Source organism: Lissotriton vulgaris, chromosome 10 (genome assembly GCF_964263255.1).
Source record: "Lissotriton vulgaris chromosome 10, aLisVul1.2, whole genome shotgun sequence".
In the NCBI taxonomy this organism is placed as follows: Eukaryota; Metazoa; Chordata; class Amphibia; order Caudata; family Salamandridae; genus Lissotriton; species Lissotriton vulgaris.
In genome coordinates, this window is record NC_141698.1 from 276,201,237 (window position 1) to 276,219,044 (window position 17,808).

Sequence of the window (17,808 nt, forward strand, 5' to 3'; positions counted from 1 at the left end):
AAGAGTTCCTTGCTGTTGTGTGCGTTGTCGTCCAGTCGATCCTTGAATGCAGTTTTCTTGGTGGCGTGGATCAGTTGGTGGTGTTTCCGGGTGGCGAGCTTGAGGGCAGTCATGTTGTCCGGTGTTGGGTCTCTGCGCCAGGCTTTCTCGAGGGCTCTGCAGTTCTTCTTGGAGCTCTTGAGTTCGTCGGTAAACCAAGGGGCTTTCTTGCTGACGGGTCTGTTAGGCGGGGTCTTCAGAGGGGCGAGGTTGTCTGCGCAGTCGCTGATCCACTTCATGAGGTTGGTGGCCCCTTGGCTGGGGTTCATTGCGCTGGTGGGTGGGTTCTTGCTCAGGGAAGTCGCGAGCTGGTCGGCTGTGATCTTGTACCAGCTTTTGCGTGCAACCTGTTGCTGATGGTGGTGGATCGTGGTCCTACTGAAGCTGAAGTGGACGCAGCTGTGGTCGGTCCAGTGGAGTCCGGTGGCGTGGCTGAAGGTGATGTCCTTGCTGGATGAGAAGACGGGGTCGAGTGTGTGTCCGGCGTAGTGTATGGGGGTGGTTACCAGTTGCTTGAGTCCGAGGTTAGCGGGTTGTCCAGCAGGGTGGTGGTGTTGCGGTCGTTGTTGTTCTCCAGGTGGAAGTTGAGGTCCCCGAGGAGGATGTAGTCGGCGGAGGGGAGGGCGTGCGGGCTGATGAAGTCGGCGATGTCTTCGCTGAATTGTGTGCGTGGTCCCGGGGGTCTGTAGATGAGGGTGCCTCTGAGGGTCGTCTTGGGGTTGATGTGGATCTGGAAGTGCAGGTGTTCGGCGGGTGCGAGGGTGTCGTCGGTGTTGGTCGTGATGTGGATGGAGTTCCTTTGGATGATGGCGATGCCTCCTCCTGTCTGGTTGACGCGGTCCCTCCGGATGATCTTGTAGCCGTCCGGGATGGCGATGGCGATGTCGGGTGCTGAGGAGGCGTTCATCTAGGTTTCCGTGAGGAAGGAGACGTCTGGGGCTGTGGTGTCGAGCAGGTTCCAGAGCTCGACGGCGTGTCTGTGGACGGAGCGGGTGTTGAGCAGGATGCACTTGAGGTGGTTGCTGCTTGAGTTCGGCTTGGTCGGTGCTGGTGTGGTGCAGGTCCGAATGCAGGTGAACTTGCAGGAGTGGCAGCAGAAGGGTCCGTGGGTGCGTCTCTGGGTTGCTCGATAGCAGCCCAGGATTCTTCCGGCATTGAGTGCGTAGAGTTCGGTGGCGTCGTAGGTCCGGCGGGTGGGCTGGTGTCTGCGGGGGCCAGGGGTCCTGGCACTGGGCGCGGTCCAGGCGCGGACGGGCTTACCTTTGGCGCACCTTCGGCGCTCAGTCGGCGTTCCCGCTGCGCGCGTCCGCTGCGCGGTCGCTCTGGGGGCGTCATAAGTGAGGAGCCGGGAGGGCGGGTCAGCTGGGTGGCGGGAGCGGGGCGGCCAATAGGATAGGATAGAATAGGATGTACATTTGTAGAGCGCGAATTGCTGCCCGGAGGCGTCCAAGCGCTGGAAATACCGTGTCCCCGCACAGGGCCCAGGAGGAGAGCGAGAGTAGAAGTTAACTAGACTGAGTGAAATAGAAAAGTTTTCAGCTGTTTGCGGAAGGCCGAGAGATTGGGGTTAGCTCTGAGATGTAGCGGGAGGGCGTTCCAGGCCTTGGCGCCATTATGAGAAAACGTCCTGCCTCCGGATCTAGATCTTTTTATTCTGGGGGCTTTTGCAAGGAAGGTCTGACTGGAGCGGAGGCTTCTGTTGGGCGTGTAGTGAGTGATTAAGTCCCGGGTAATTTTGGGGCCAGTGTTCCAGAAGGCCTGATGTGCTATGCACATAGCTTTGAACAGGACTCTCTGGCGCACCGGTAGCCAATGGAGGGTTACCAGTCCGGCCCTCACTGACTGTCTACGGGGAAGGTCGAGTAGAATACGTGCTGCACAGTTCTGGACTATCTGGAGCCTTCTCAGAGTGGATTCAGGGGCGCCAAGGTAGAGTACATTATTAAAATCAAGTCGTGACTGAATTAGACCTTGTATGAGTGTTTGTTTGGCATCCAGAGGGAGGAGAGGGAGGATTTTTTTTAGCATCTTCATGATGCCAAAGCATGTGGCTGAGAGTTTTGTAGATTGTACATTAAAGGACAGGGAACTGTCCAGCCAAACTCCGAGACTCTTAATGCTGTTTTTGGGAGTTGGCGGAGGACCCAAACTGGGCGGCCACAGAGAAGGGGGGATGTTAAGGTCTGGGGGGCCCAAGAGCATCAGCTCAGTTTTGTCCCCGTTCAGTTTCAAAGACGAAAGGGACATCCAGGTCTTCACTTCCTCAAGGCACTCTCTAAGCCCGCCTAGTGCAGATGGTTTAGCTTCCTGTGTTAAGGAGACCACCAGCTGCGTGTCGTCCGCATATGAGATGGGCAGGAGGGGGGCGGAGACGCCGGAGGGCAGTGGCGGGAAGAAGGGCCGAGGGTGGCTCAGCGGCGGCTGGGTCGTCCGGCGGCTGGAGGGAGCACACAGGTGGGGGAGGGCAGCAGAAGGGGTACAGAAGGCAAAAGGGGAGACAAGTGAAAAATACAATTGTGAACAAGTGTGAAATACGAGGGGAAACAGGGGAAAAATACGAGGGGAGACAGGTGGGTACAGAAGGCTAAAGGGGAGACAAGTGTAAAATACGAGGGGGCACAGGTGAAAGATACGAGGGGAGACAAGTGAACAATACAGCAGGCGAAAAAACAAAGGGGAAACCGCTCTCTCTACATATATCTTAAATATATTCAACATATACATTCCAGCGATCTTTGTTACACACATTGCATTTCTAATTACTCTGCGGTTAGTTATATATATTCTCTCACCACGCAGGGTGATACTCTAATACCGTTACATTTTAGATGTTCGCTTTCTTTCATTTGGGAAAACTGACATGTAAGCAACCTCTACTGACCTTTATATCAGATCTCGTTTTATCAGGGTCCTTAATGGGGAAATATGTCCTATTATATCCGGTTGGATGCTCATTGTTCCCTCATCTCAAAACGAGATCTGATATAACGGTCAGTAGAGGTTGCTTACATGTCAGTTTCCCAAATGAAAGAAAGCTAACATCTAAAATGTAACAGTATTAGAATATCACCCTGCGTGGTGAGAGAATATATATAACTAACCGCAGAGTAATTAGAAATGCAATGTGTGTAACAAAGATCGCTGGAATGTATATGTTGACTATATTTAAGATATATGGAGAGAGAGTATATTAAGCACAGCCAACCCCAAGAAAAGCCATTGCACTATAGATAGATTAAAAAGGTGTTGTGTTCTTTGAAAAACATGTTATGCAATTGGAAAGAAGACACAAAACAATGTATTGACTGATATTTTTCTAATATCTAGAAGGATTCTACCAACTTGGTGTTGATGATTCCAATTAACTCTGTCCTGAGGAAGGTGTAACCATATCCAAGGCTCAAACACCGAAACGCGTCGACGCATAATGCTCATAGAATCCAAGTAAAGCGGAGTGGTTTCCATAAGTACGCCAATCTTGGACATTGGAAGGCTCACACGAATAACAATAGGGCTATTAGATCTGATTATCTGGGACCAACATCTGTTGTTCCATTGAAAAGAAGGGGGTTACTTGTCTGTTTTTGTATCTAGTTATATGTACTTATTTTGTGATATATGTTCTTCATGCATACTGTAATAGCTTTTCTGTATTGATGAATGTTTTATTAATTTGTATTGTATATCAAGAAAGGTTTATATTAATTGTCTTTCAGGAAAACTGGTTTCCCTGAAATGTTAATTGTCTTTGGGTTCCTTATGCTAAGGAAAATACCCTGTCAAGTGAGGAAAAAGATTTTTTTAATAAAGAAAGCGTGTAATACCCTGTCAAGTGAGGAAAAAGATTTTTTTAATAAAGAAAGCGTGTAAACGATATATTTTAGTTGGTGGCAAAATTTCTTTTGAATAATATGCGTGTGTCATAGTTAAATGTCATTTAGGATACAAAATTAATTTCCATAAGTTAGTCCAGGGAAATTTCCATTGACTTTGATTGTCTGTAGTACCCTGTTCCCTGGAACAAGTGGGGTCTTCTCTCTTCTGTTAACCAATTGTGTGTACAATACACTGTGTTTTGGCGCATTGTGATTAAATAACAATGTCCCTTCAAGTTGATCTCATGTGTTTTCTATTTTCTACACTAAGTAGTGTCTATTGCATATTAACAGTGTTCTCTGACCCCTTCCCTTTGTACTCCCGAGAGCATAGGCTCTCACTCCTGGGGGTAAGAAACTCATCTGTGGTGTCAGGCTGGTCAGGACTAGTCAGCCAGCACAGTAGTAGTTGGCAGGTTTTCAGGGGGCACCTCTTAAGGTGCACATCTGAGTGCATGTATTAATAAATCCATCACTAAAATCAATGTGGGTTTATTAATACAAGATGTTTGATACCAAACACCATATGTTTCAGTGAAACCCTCATTAGTTTTTACCAGTGTTCAGCACATGTATTTAAAATGGCTTCCCTGTTCACATGTGACATCTAAGAATTGACTTGGATGTCACAGGGGCATATCTGCTTATGCAGGTATGTCCACACGTACTATAGCGTACCCTGCTTTAAGGTTGTAAGGCCTGCTGAAGGGGTGGCTTACCTATACTGCATGCAGGGTCTGCAGACATGGCAATGTCCTGTTTTCACTTTTTTTTAAATAACTTTCTTTATTAACATTTTCCATTAGATCAGCATTAATACAGTTGACAGTCTCGGACAAACGAATCAAGGTCTTAATGCTCTGCTTATACATTGGTAGTGACTAGTTGAATATCGAAACATAAAGCATAAACATAAATTTCACGGTTTCCTCATCTCTCGGTTTCTCAGTTTACCCCTTCCCCACCTCCCGCTCCCTAATTGTCTATGGATTAGGTTATCAGTTGCGAATCCTGTATCTCGAGACCATAATACTGTATCCAGGGAGTCCAATTTTTTCCAGAATATTTTGGGGCATCCCCGAGCCACATACATAATCTTTTCACCTGTCATGTACATGTCCATCCCCTTTTTCAATTCGTCCACTGTGGGCACCTGTGCCTTCCCCCAGTTACATGCCAAATCTCTTTTGGCGACTACCAAGCCAAGATTGGTTAACAACAATTGTGGTTTCGAGAGGTCCTCTTCTGTACTTATGCCTAGTAGCACAAACTTTGGATCTCTAGGTATCTTTTGGCCTGTCACTGCCTCCAGTGTTTTCACTTTTGTTTGCACCAAGGAACGCTGTCTGCAGTGGCAGTCTGCATGAGTTAGGTGAGGGGTCCCTTAGGTTGGCATAATACATACTGCAACCCTTGGGGACCCTCTTTGTTACTGCTGCCTTAGGTACATGGGGTACTGTTTACTAAGGACCTACATGGGTGCCAAAGGTATTACCAATTGGAGGAACAATTGTACAGTTTAAGTGAATGAGATCTGGCACTGGGTACCTGCATATCAGGAATCTACTGCACTTTCTCTCAAAATTGCATCAAATACCAGGCAAAAAGTGGGAATAACCATGCCAAAAAGGGGTACTTTACTACAGTGTGTTGTTGAGGTGGTTATGTCATTGCCAACTATTTAGCTTTGTGTGTGTGTGTGTGTGTGTGTGTACATCTCTTGTTGATTTTGGTCACCATGGATTAATGTACAAGTTCTAGTGTGTATTTATAGAGACTTGAGGTTTTTCGTGGAAGAAAAGGCTAGAGAAGTAGTCCAGTTTTACAATTATTGATATATTGTTCCTGTTGCATCAATGTAGTTAGAAGCAGTTTGTTAACCAGTATTGAAATCATTAGATTGTGCTGTTGCCATGCTTTTATATTAGAAATATGATGAAAGTCATTGAGTGTCCCAAAATGTTCTTGTAATTAGTGGAGGCTGACAGACATTTGATGATGTCAGCTGAAAGCCCACAATGCCCACAACCTTACCACTATCTTCATATTCCTTTTTCCATCTTTGGGTCAGAATCATATTCATGGTGCAGATTGAAATTTCTCTTAATTGAAAATAACAGCAAAACTTAAAAGTAACTTTTTCGTTTTAAAAGATGTGTACAAACATTCAATGACAGCACTAGTGATGGAGTCATACTGTGACAAGAGATGTATTGTTTTCATGCACTTATAGTAGTATCTTTGATTTTAGGTTTAATTCTGCCAAAAAGGACAATGATTTTATCTATCATGAAGCAGTCCCTGGACTGGATACTCTTCAGGCAGTAAAAGGTAACAGCAGCAGTGTAATTGCAATAATGTTTCACCCGATTGAGGGATTCTGCAACCTGAGAAATGTATTTATATTAAAGAAACTATATTTTTCCCTAAATAGTTTTCAGTTGTGAAAGAATGAGGAAATCTGTGTTGATGCGTGAACACATCTGTGTACTTTGACGTGAGAGTAATGGTGTTTGGAATACCTTTATCCAGTGGGCATAGCTTGTAAATCATATTAGTCACAGTAATACTTTGTTTTAAACTGTTGAAATTTTTCACTTCTTTAAGATCCACCCATCTCTACCCAGGCAGGATGTATTTTCTCTTTTGAGCTATTGCATTCTGTAGCCTTGCTCCATCGGTCGTTGGAATCTGACGATTTTACTTCCACAGCCTGTTTTCCATTTATACAACACATCCCGTTATTCAGCCTGTGGGTTATATTCAGTGATAACATGAATATATGTTTGCCTTGCGTAACATAAAAGGTGTTTGGAATATAGCATCAGAATGCTCATCAGCATTCCCATCAAGACAGTTTTACTATAGATCAAGTGCCCCATTTCACACCATATAAAAATATTGCACGTGATTGAGTGGTCTTTTACCACATAAAGACATAACGTCAAATTTGTGTGCAATCGAATGCTGAAACCTTGCATGCTTTCTGTTGTCTCTCAAGCCATTGCTGAAATTCTATCACTCTGATTTCAATCAATAAATCAGTAGATTTGTAGAGCGCTTTTCGTCACCCCTGAGTGTATTCAGGCGCTGTCAGGGTCCAGTTGAATAGCCCGGTCTTAAGGGAGTTTTGGATCTGTGAAAGAGATGTAGAGGTCCCTAAATGAAAGGATAGCTTGTTCTAGGGGGGGGGGGGGGGGGGGGGGGGGGGCGCTAGAGGGCGCCAAGCAAGATGGCGGCACTCCTGTGAGGCTCTTGCTGTCCAGGCTCCAATCCATTTAATATCCTGGCCATCCCGCCATTCTAACCCCGCACAGCCGGCCACATATGCACAGGAAGCGCCACAGAGACTGCCTGGGCCCAAAAAAACTGCCTTTTCCTACTTGGAGGCGCAGATTCCGCAGCGATGGACCCTGAGCTTGCAGCTCCAAAGATGGCGGCAGGGCGGACTGCCTGAGGAGGGGCTGCCCCGGCGAACACTGCTGCTAATGATCGACACCCTGCCCAGGACCTGCTGCCGAGCTGGAGCCTGCCGACCCCTGAGTGGTGGCCGAGGTGAACTGCTCCCCCCTTGTCGGGCCGGGACTGGCCCTGCGGTCCTCCGGCCTGCTCGGCTGCTCCACCGCGGGCTGCCCGGCGGCTCTGGGACTGCCTGCTGTGTGGGGTGGGCGGCGGAGCGGAGGTCGTCCCCTACTATCCTGGAGGATAGACGCTGATCTGGTGACCTGGCCGCCGCGGTGGAGGTGAGCTGCGGGGGGATCCAAGCTGCGAGGCCCGTGCGTGAGAGCCTGCCTCTGCGGCCGGCTGCTCCCTCAAGTCGTTGCTGCTCACTGGGCCCGGCGAGCTCCCGTCCGCCTGTAGCAGCTGGATCTGCGCTGCGTGCGAGGGGGCGGCTACTGGATGCTGCGGGGAGTGTGGACCTGGTGGCGCGGCCCGCCGGCTCTCCCTTGATCGACGGCGGCCGAGAGATCTGTCCTCAGCACGCGGGAGCCTGATCCCATAACCTGCCGGCCTGTGAAGACATACAGCCTTAAATCTTTCACTGTGCCCACTCCTGGGGATTGTGCCCCCGATTGAACTCTCTGCAGCCTACAGTCCCCTCCCGCAGCTGCCATCTACTGAGCCTGGTGTGATAATGTCCGCCCTCTGAGACTGCTACTGCCGGGTGAAGAGCGCGGCGGCGGGCATCCTCTCCACGGAGCTGACACTGTGGGGGGCTCGGGCCTAGCAACGGAGCCTGCTGGATTCCAGCCACATTGCGCTAACCACCTGGCCCGACCCTCGAGTTGAAAGGCCCCAACCTACGACCTGCCGACTCGCACGTGCACATAACTGGGCCTCCCTGGTGTGGCAGCTCTGCGCACCTGCACTCCTTGTAAGGAGGTGTAACCCCGTGTTGACGAGCTTCATTGGGATCCGCTTAGGCACTGGGAGCTTCAGAGGTGACAGAGCTCCCACGCCCTTTGGGGAGTGCATCCTATACATAGCGTCTGCCGCCGGAGGCCAGGAGGGGCGAACGCGCTGGGTGGCAGCCCATGGCGCAGGGCGTGAGGAACCAGATGTACCCACCTGCTGCACAGACAAGACACGCACAAGAAGCCACCTATCCTGTGCCCACAGAAGCGCGCCAAGAGTAGAAGACACGGATCCCCCCGACACCCCACTAAATCGCAGATCCTCACGCCTGACCACGATGGGGAAGCCGTATAACAGGCAGCCGAAGCTCACCTTTGATACCAGGAAGACTCCTTGATCCCAGACGGAACCAGACGATGAGCAGGCTGAAACTGCGACCACATCAACAGCGGACTTAAAGGAACTGCTGCTTGCAATGCAGTCAAGTCTGACTTCCATCGAATTCAAAATGGACTCTATCTCAGCCAGAATGGATGGCCTCACGTATAGGGTGGAAAAACACGATGACCGATTGACTCAAGCGGAGAGGTGGATATCAGACCTGGAGGACACGACCACAGCCACAAATACTCGTACACTTTGAAATGGATAAAGTGCTGAGGGTGATAGACGCCAAGAACGAGAAGCTGGAATCGCGCTCAAGGAGAAACAACCTCCGCATTTTGGGGATACCGGAGTCTACTGCAACCGGGAAAATGGAGGCCTACATGGAACGATTACTCATAACACTGTTTGGCAGAGATGAATTCTTCATGCCCGAAAGGGCACATTGTTCGCTGGCAAGTCGTCCTCCCCCTGGTACTCCCCCTCATCCTATAATAGCTAAAATGCTAAACTAGCGCGATAGAGACACTGTCCTCCGCTTATCCAGAGAGAAAGGATGCCTCAATCATGATGGGTCGGAGATCTTCATATATCCGGACTTTACCATGGCTGTACAGGAGCAGAGGTGTAAATTTCTTCTGGTTAAAAGGAAACTTCAGCAACTCTGCATCCCCTATTCTATGCTGTTCCCGGCCCGCTTGAAGATCACAGCCCAAGGGACGCAGCACTTCTTTAGAAATCCGCAACATGCTCAGGACTTCATCAAGACTTTACCCAAATCATCTGGAGGGCGCCTCTCTCCTATGAGACAGGAGGAAGAGAACAGAGGTGCATCGGACATTGAATAACTGTCCTTACTGTAACACGCTGTTAGATCCTTCTTTCGACTGGACACGCCCACTTGACAGATTATCAGGCTCCTATCTGAAATGGCGAAGGCCACACGCAAGCTGAAGATGATGGACTTGACTCCCCTGCTACAAAGATACAAACCTTATCACCGTAGGAGCCCATACCATGGAGCTTAGGCTTGCAATCCTCGGGCCAGGTGTGAGTCGGCGGATCCCGAGCCTAGCCTTGCATCCTTGCACTGACCCCTGCACTGTGAACCTTCTACTAGTTCAGGCCTGCTTAGGCCTTTGAACCCTACTATTTAAACTGCCTAAATGGACCGAAGATTCTTAGCCCGAATGCCCTCGCCACTGCGAGGAGTACCTGGTTTGCCCTCTGGCCGCCACCCACCAGGTGAACCCTCCACATGAGTTTGTGCAACGTGGTTGCAATGTTTTCTTTCTGTCCCCGGTTGGGACTGGGATTTATGGGATTGTCGGGGTGGGGGGGTTGCACAGCACAGCAGGTTGGGGTTGCTGTTTTGGGAGGAGGGAGGGATCAGGGATTGATTTCTATGTTACTTTTGGTTCAAGGCATGTGGGCTGCTGAATTCATATCTTAGCATAGATCGCCGCCTAGTTTTGGGTCCGGATGTTTGCACCTTGTTGTCTTGGAAGAGTCTTCGAAGTATCACGAGATAGGTGACTCCTCCCCTGGACTACAGTGCGCATGGGCATCTTCTCCATCTTCAGATTGTTTTTTTCCGCCATTGGGTTCGGATGCACTTCGACAGCTCCAACTTCGGGACCAAAGTTTTCCAACTTTCTATAGCCAAAACCTACTAAATTCGACGGTATTGTTTCCGCTCGGTATCCCTCGACAACACTTCCATTTTCTCTCTGGTCATCGACGCGGGCCTCTTCGACGCCACGTGGGCCTCCTGCCGATGGAAAGGACCCAGTTTAAAAGATGCCCACAGTATGCATCTAATTTTCCACACAGTGACCAGCATAAGGTATGCAACAGGTGTGCCTATCTCCGGAGCACAACGAAGAACACTGTCCAGCTTGTGCTCTGTTCCGGTGGAAGAAAACTATACGTAACCGAAGAGCAGCTCGACAAGCGATGCAGCGGCAGGCACCAGACCCTGAAAACATATCAGACGACGAACATGAACTCCCAGAGGCAGAGGGCTCCGACGACCTGGAGATAGTCACCGTAGAGTACCAGTCGGACTCCGATGACCAGATCACACCGTGCAAACCGTGAGTACCAAAGCCCCTACCCCGCCTCCACCTCCAGACAAGGTTTCGGTCAAAGCATCGCCTAAAAGCCTTAGCCGTGACCGAAACACTGCTTCAGAAGCCCCGCCTTCCGGCTCGGCTCCGAAGACCACACCCAAGCCTTCCGGGACCGAGCAAAACACTTCCCAAAGTGGCCTCGGCATCGAGAAAAACCACTCAACCCAAAGTGGGCGTCGACACCAAGAAAGTCGTCGATCCGAAGAAGGCCGTCGACCCCAAGAAGGTCGCAGATCCCAAGAAGACCGTCGATCCCAAGAAGGTTGTCGATCCGAAAAAGGGCATTGACCCAAAAAAGGTCGTCGATCCGAAGACTGCCGTAGAGCCGAAGAAGGTTGTCGAGCTGAAAAACGTCGTCGAGCCAAAGAAGGCCGTCGAGCCGAAAAAAGACGTCGAGCCGAGAAAGGCCATCGAGCCAAAGAAGGCTGCCAATCATACAAAAGACGTCCAGCCTAAAAAGACACTCAACCCAAACAAATCCGTCGAGCCGAAAAAAGCTCCACATATAAGGGTCCTCGAGTCCGAGACTCAACCGAAAACAAAAAATAAGGACAAGCAGGCGACCGATCCAAAAACCTCGGCGCCGAAGCCACGGACAGTGGAGGAAGAACTTTTTCATCCAGATCCAGTGTCCCCAGAACGACAGACTGTATGTACACCCTGATACAGGACATATAGCACTCTACAATAAAAACAAGAGAAGACTGGACACTGAAGCCCCTTCTCCTGTTCCTCCTAAGAAAAAAGACTTTGCCACATCCCCTTCAAGATACTTCACACCTCCTCCTTTCACTCCTAACATGCCTTATGTTCCATATTCTCCTACACCTATGGCATATGATGAGGATGAAGACATGGGTGAAGATCCTCAGAATGATTTTATACAACCTGTCGATCAAGGAAACCAGGATGACAAATGGAGTGACCATAATGATCCTGATGACACATATTATACACAACCCATACCCGATCCCTCTCCATACCCCACAAAGCCATCTCCTACTGACAACACTGTTGCTTTTAACTAGCTAGTGGACAGAGCAGCTCAGTGTTATGGCGTACACATGCACACTGACCCTATAGAAGAGGATTTTCTATTTAACACCGTCCCAACATCAGAGAAGAGTGTATGTGTACTCCCTATGCTAAAAGGAGTACTAAAGCATGCACCAGACAGACCCCTCTTATATCAGGTCTCAGCTACCACTAGACTCCCTAGTTGTATCTAATGCTAGGAAAAGAGCAAATTCGCAAACAGGTGATGCTCCCCCTCCTGACAAGGAGTCAAAAAATTTTAGATGCCTCAGTGAAAAGAGTGGCCTCTCAGGCAGCAAGTACCTGGAGGATTGCCAATAATCAAGCTCTCCTAGCACGCTATGACAGAGCACACTATGACCAACTGGAGGGATTATTACAACACCTACCAGAACCCTTTAAGGCAAAAGCAAATGACCTAATGCAGGAAGGGAAATTCATCACTAATGCATCCATAAAATGTGCCCTTGATGTAGCTGAAACAGCGGCTAGGTCTGTCAACACTAGTGTATTACTACGCCGGCATGCCTGGCTGCGCATTTCTGGATTTAAAAATGAAGTGCAATCTACCATACTTAATCAACCCATTAACCAGGATTTCTTATTTGGCCCTGTGGTTGATACCATCTTAGAAAAGATGAAAAAAGATACTGACACCGCTAAGTCCATGGGTGCACTTCAATTTCAGCAGTCTAGGAACTCCTTTCGTCGCTCCTCCTTTCGAGGCTCAGGCAGAGGCAACCCATCCCAAACTTCTTCATCATTCATGAGCACTACACAAGGCACCTTTAATAAAGGCTCCAATAGAGGAGGTTATAGCGGGAGCAATAACAAGGGCAGCGGACGTGGTAATAATAACACCCGAGCCTCCACCGCCACAAAACAGTGACTTTTCCACACTCCCTCCAGACCATTTAACACCAGTCGGAGGCAGAATAACACAACTCCTACCAGTCTGGAACGCTATCACTACAGACAGGTGGGTGAGACAAATTATCCAGTATGGTTACTGCCTGGAACTCACTTCTACCCCACCCCACATACCGCCCAAACACCGTCCAATGTCCAAGGAACACATCACGCAGTTACAACAGGAGGTGCTATCCATGCTGGAAAAGGGTGCCATAGAGCCAGTCCCATTACAACATCAAGGGACAGGGGTATACTCTCTATACTTCCTCATTCCCCAAAAAGACGGCTCCCTCAGACCAATATTAGACCTCAGACCTTTGAACCAATACATACTCAAATCATTTCCATATGATCACTCTACACCAGGTACTCCCACTACTCCAACAAGGCGACTTCCTCGCCACGTTAGACCTCAAGGATGCATACTTTCACATCCCCATGCATCCGGCTCACTGGAGATACCTTAGGTTCACAATAGAGGGTCCGCACTATCAATTCAAAGTTCTCCCCTTCAGGGTAACTACAGCACCAAGGGTGTTTACAAAATGCCTAGCAGTAGTAGCAGCACACCTCATAAGGCAACACATCCATGTGTTCCCCTACCTCGACGATTGGCTCATAAAAGCCAACTCATATGCAGTGTGCCAGTGATACCTCACAGATAATCCAGCTACTGCACAGTTTAGGATTTTCCATAAATTACCCATAATCACATCTGCAACCCTCCCACATACAGCAATATCTGGGTGCTACAATAGACACCTCCCTAGCAAAGGCATATCCAAATCCAGCCAGGATAGCCAATGTACAATCTCTCATTCAAAAAGTTCAGCCACAACACTCCCTTCCAGCTCGAGTGTTCATGCAGCTTATAGGCATGATGGCCTCCTGCATATTTATCGTCCCTCATACTCTGCTTCATATGCGCCCCTTACAGGAATGCCTAGCACACCAGTGGAACCAAGCTCAAGGACAACTAAAAGACCTAGTGTTGGTAGACAGTCGCGCTTACCGCTCTCTGCAGTGGTGGAACCCATAAAACCTTTCCAAGGGGCGACTGTTCCAAGAGCCGGTTCCACAGGTAGTTTTAACAGCGGACGCATCACTGATAGGTTGGGGAGCCCATCTCCTTCAGTATACAGTCCAAGGTCTCTGGACAGTCAAACAAAAGACACTTCATATAAACCATTTAGAGTTACTAGCAGTATTCCTAGCAATGAGAGCCTTTCAGAAATACTTGCGCAACAAGGCTGTGTTAATCCGGATGGAAAACATGACAGCCATGTATTACATCCAGAAACAGGGGGGGGCACACTCTCTGCAACTATCTCACCTGGCACAGAGCATATGGAAGTGGGCAATTCCACAAAACATTTATCTCCTGGCAGAACACCTCCCAGGAATAGACAACCAGATAGCAGACCTACTAAGCCGACACGGTCAGCAAGTACACGAATGGGAGATTCATCCTCAAATTCTCCAACGATTCTTCCAAAAGTGGGGACATCCAGACATAGATCTGTTTGCCACAAACGGAAACTCAAAATTCCCGTCCTTCACCGCCAGGTTCCCACACCTGTTGTCACAGGGCAATGCGATATGGATGAACTGGTCAGGCAGATTTGCGTACACTTTTCCACCAACCTCAATGATTCCATTAGTGGCACGCAAACTAAGGCAACAGTCACTCACAATGATCCTGGTTGCTCCCACATGGGCAAGACAGCCACGGTACACAACGCTCCTAGAACTCTCAGCGGTTCCTCACCAAAGACTGCGCCTCTCGCCACAACTGCTAACCCAGAACCATGGAGAAATCAGGCACCCAGATCCCAATCAGATGAACCTAGCGATCTGGCTCCTGAGGTCTTAGAGTTCGGATATCTTAACTTGCCTCCAGACTGTATGAACATTATCAAGGAAGCAAGGCGTCCCACTACCAGAGCATGCTACGCAGCTAAATGGAAAAGATTTGTAATTTACTGTAATAATAACCAAATCAATCCATTAGATGCCTCCATCCAAAATGTAATCTGTTACCTGCTACATCTTCAGAGATGTAACCTAGCATACTCGTCCATAAGGACTTAAAAGAATTATCCCTCCAAAGCATCCACCTTCTCCAGTCTGGAACTTAAACATAGTACTTACCAGACTCATGGGACCCTCCTTCGAACCACTTCATTCATGTGAACTACAGTTCTTAACAAGGAAGGTGGCATTTTTAATAGCTATTACCTCCCTCAGGGGAGTGAGTAAGCTACAGGCACTAACTATTCAGGAACCTTTCATGCAAATACACCACAATAAAGTAGTGCTTCGTACAAACCCTAAGTTTATGGCAAAAGTTATATCCACTTTCCACATCAATCAGTCCATAGAATTGCCAGTTTTCTTTCAAAACCCGAAATCCGTGGCTGAAAGAGCTCTACACACAAGTGGCACAAAACTTCAAAGATGGACTGCTTGGAATAGGAGAGTGGATGGCTACAAATTGCCTTAAGCTCAACTCAGAAAAAACGGAGGTAGTCATCTTTGGACCGCTCCTCCCACCATGGTCATCATGCTGGTGGCCTGCAGCCTTTGGGACACCACCCATCCCAACAGCCAAAGTCAGGAATCTGGGAATCATCTTTGATGAAGGTCTCACTTTTTTAGACCATGCAAACAAAGCTGCTACCACTGCCCATTACAAATTGAAAATGATCAGGAAGATTCGCCCTTTTCTTCCGAAGACGGCAATTAAAACTCTGGTTAGTGCTTTAGTCCTGTCATCGTTAGACTATTGCAATGGTCTATTCCTCAACGCCCAGGTCAAGGTCATAAAAAAGTTACAGTCCATTCAGAACGCAGCAGCACGACTACTTTCAGGAACCTCTAAGTTCAATCCCATTTCGGATACGATAAGACAGTTCCACTGGCTACCGATCCATAACAGAATAAAGTTCAAGTCCTTGTGTATAGTCTACAAGACACTCAACAACCAAGGACCACATGCTCTTAAAGACCAACTAACACCTTACATACCCCACAGACAGCTACGTTCTTCCAACTTACACCAATTAGTAATCCCAAGAACAAAAACAGTGTCCTGGGGTGACCGCCGCTTCTCAGTGGCAGCACCCAAACTCTGGAATACCCTCCCCCAGCACATCAGGACGAGTCCCTCACTCCACCAATTCCGAAATTTTTTTAAGACATGGCTCTTTGATCAGTGAGAAGGGATAACAAATAGGAAACAGATGAATTTTTAGCGCCGAGACGCCTGCGGGTATTTGCTGCGCTCTACAAATGTCAAAAATAAAATAAATAAATAAATAAATACACACACTAGACGTTAAAAGAGCTCTGTTATATTACGTTGACAGAACAAAATCATTCCGAAAGACAAAGCAACTATTTGTTGCTTTTTCACCACAACATAAGGGTAATCCCATTTCCAAGGCAGGAATAGCCAGATGGATAGTTAAATGCATTCAAATATGCTATCAAAAGGCAAAGCGCACTTTAACAGTTCCCCCAAAAGCCCACTCAACGCGTAAAATGGGGGCATCCATTGCTTTCCTAGGAAATATTCCCTTAGAAGACATATGTAGGGCAGCTACATGGTCTACCATACACACTTTCACTAAACACTACTGTGTTGACGTGCAAGCTAAGCAACAAGCTGCTGTAGGCCAGGCTGTCCTTAAAACTCTTTTTCAAACCACTGCAGCTGATACAGGCAACCACCGCTAGAGGAGAAACTGCTATACAGTCTATGCTAAGATATGAACTCAGCAGCCCACATGCCTCGAACGGCAAATGCTACTTACCAGTATGCATCTGTTCTTGGCATATAGGGCTGCTGACATTCATATACCCACCCTCCTCCCCGGTGCCTGTCACAGCTGCATGGTTATCTTCCTTACATATATTTACATGGTCAGCTGTTCGGCTGTCCCAAGGGAACCTACACCTTGGTGGTCACAGGATTAGAAAAATCCACGTTCACAATTAGGGCGACTTAAGTGAAATTCAGGAACTATAAAAACTGAAATGTCCATTGTGTTTAGTTTTACTAACTGTGCACATTATGACTTGCAGAAAAACAAGTATAGGTGTACCATACTGAGTTGTTTTATCACCATAATTGAGTTTAACACATATGTTTAACTGGTATTGAATGTTTTCATTTATGCACTTATCAAGTACAACATATATGATTTATGTCTGTTTTAACTATTTCAATTGTTAAGGTTTGTTTAACCCTCTGACATTTGTGAAAAATGCAAATAATTTGAAATGTGAAAATACTGTATGAATTAATACAAAAGCCTTCGGAATCTGTTAAACGAAGGCCTAGAGCTGCTAAATAAAGAGCAGTCTTGAACTAAATTCGATCCCTGGCAACCCCAGTTTGTTATAACAAGATATGAATGTCAGTAGCCCTACATGCCAAGAACAGATGCATACTGGTAAGTAGCATTTGCCTTCTGGCTTTTGACACAATTCCACTGCTGGTTGTATCTCCATATAGCTACACACAATATGGCCTATTACGATCTTTTCTACTACGAATATGACAGAGACCCATCCCACAACGCTCAAATATAACTTGGAATGTGCGTGGCTTAGGAGATCCCCAGAAACGTTGTCATATCCTTGCTTATTTGGATCGCCACAGCATCCACTGCGCCATGCTACAGGAAACAGACTTATCCCCCAACTCATCCCCTACCTTCGCTGCCCGCTGGGCTGCTCACAGGGGCTTCTCCTGTTACTCCTCATATGCCTGAGGCACTTCTGTGTTGGTAAAGCACGCACTCCCATAGGATTCTATGCAGACCCACAAGGGAGGTATAACATAATGTTGGGCAGGTTATCAGGGCAATCCATTACCATGGTGTCGTGTTATGGCCCAAATTCGGACGACCCAGAGTTTTTCTAGGTGTTGTGGGGAAAGTTAAAAGATGTAGACACTACACACCTGATATTGGGGGGAGACTTTAATGTCACACACAACCCTGGCCTAGATAGGTCACACCCACAATCACACCACTACACAGCTGCTCAGCGAGCCCTCAGGGACATAG

The 17,808-nt window shown here is 47.9% G+C and overlaps 1 protein-coding gene across 1 annotated transcript in view; it reads left to right on the forward strand.

The window, feature by feature from the left end:
- The window catches only part of PTPN23 (protein tyrosine phosphatase non-receptor type 23), a 599,643-nt gene that overhangs the window by 235,758 nt on the left and 346,077 nt on the right, over nucleotides 1-17,808 (forward strand). The window contains exon 12 of the mRNA XM_086941008.1: nucleotides 6,166-6,245. Coding sequence (XP_086797134.1) covers nucleotides 6,166-6,245 — 80 coding nt within the window. The remainder of the gene's footprint in view (nucleotides 1-6,165; nucleotides 6,246-17,808) is intronic.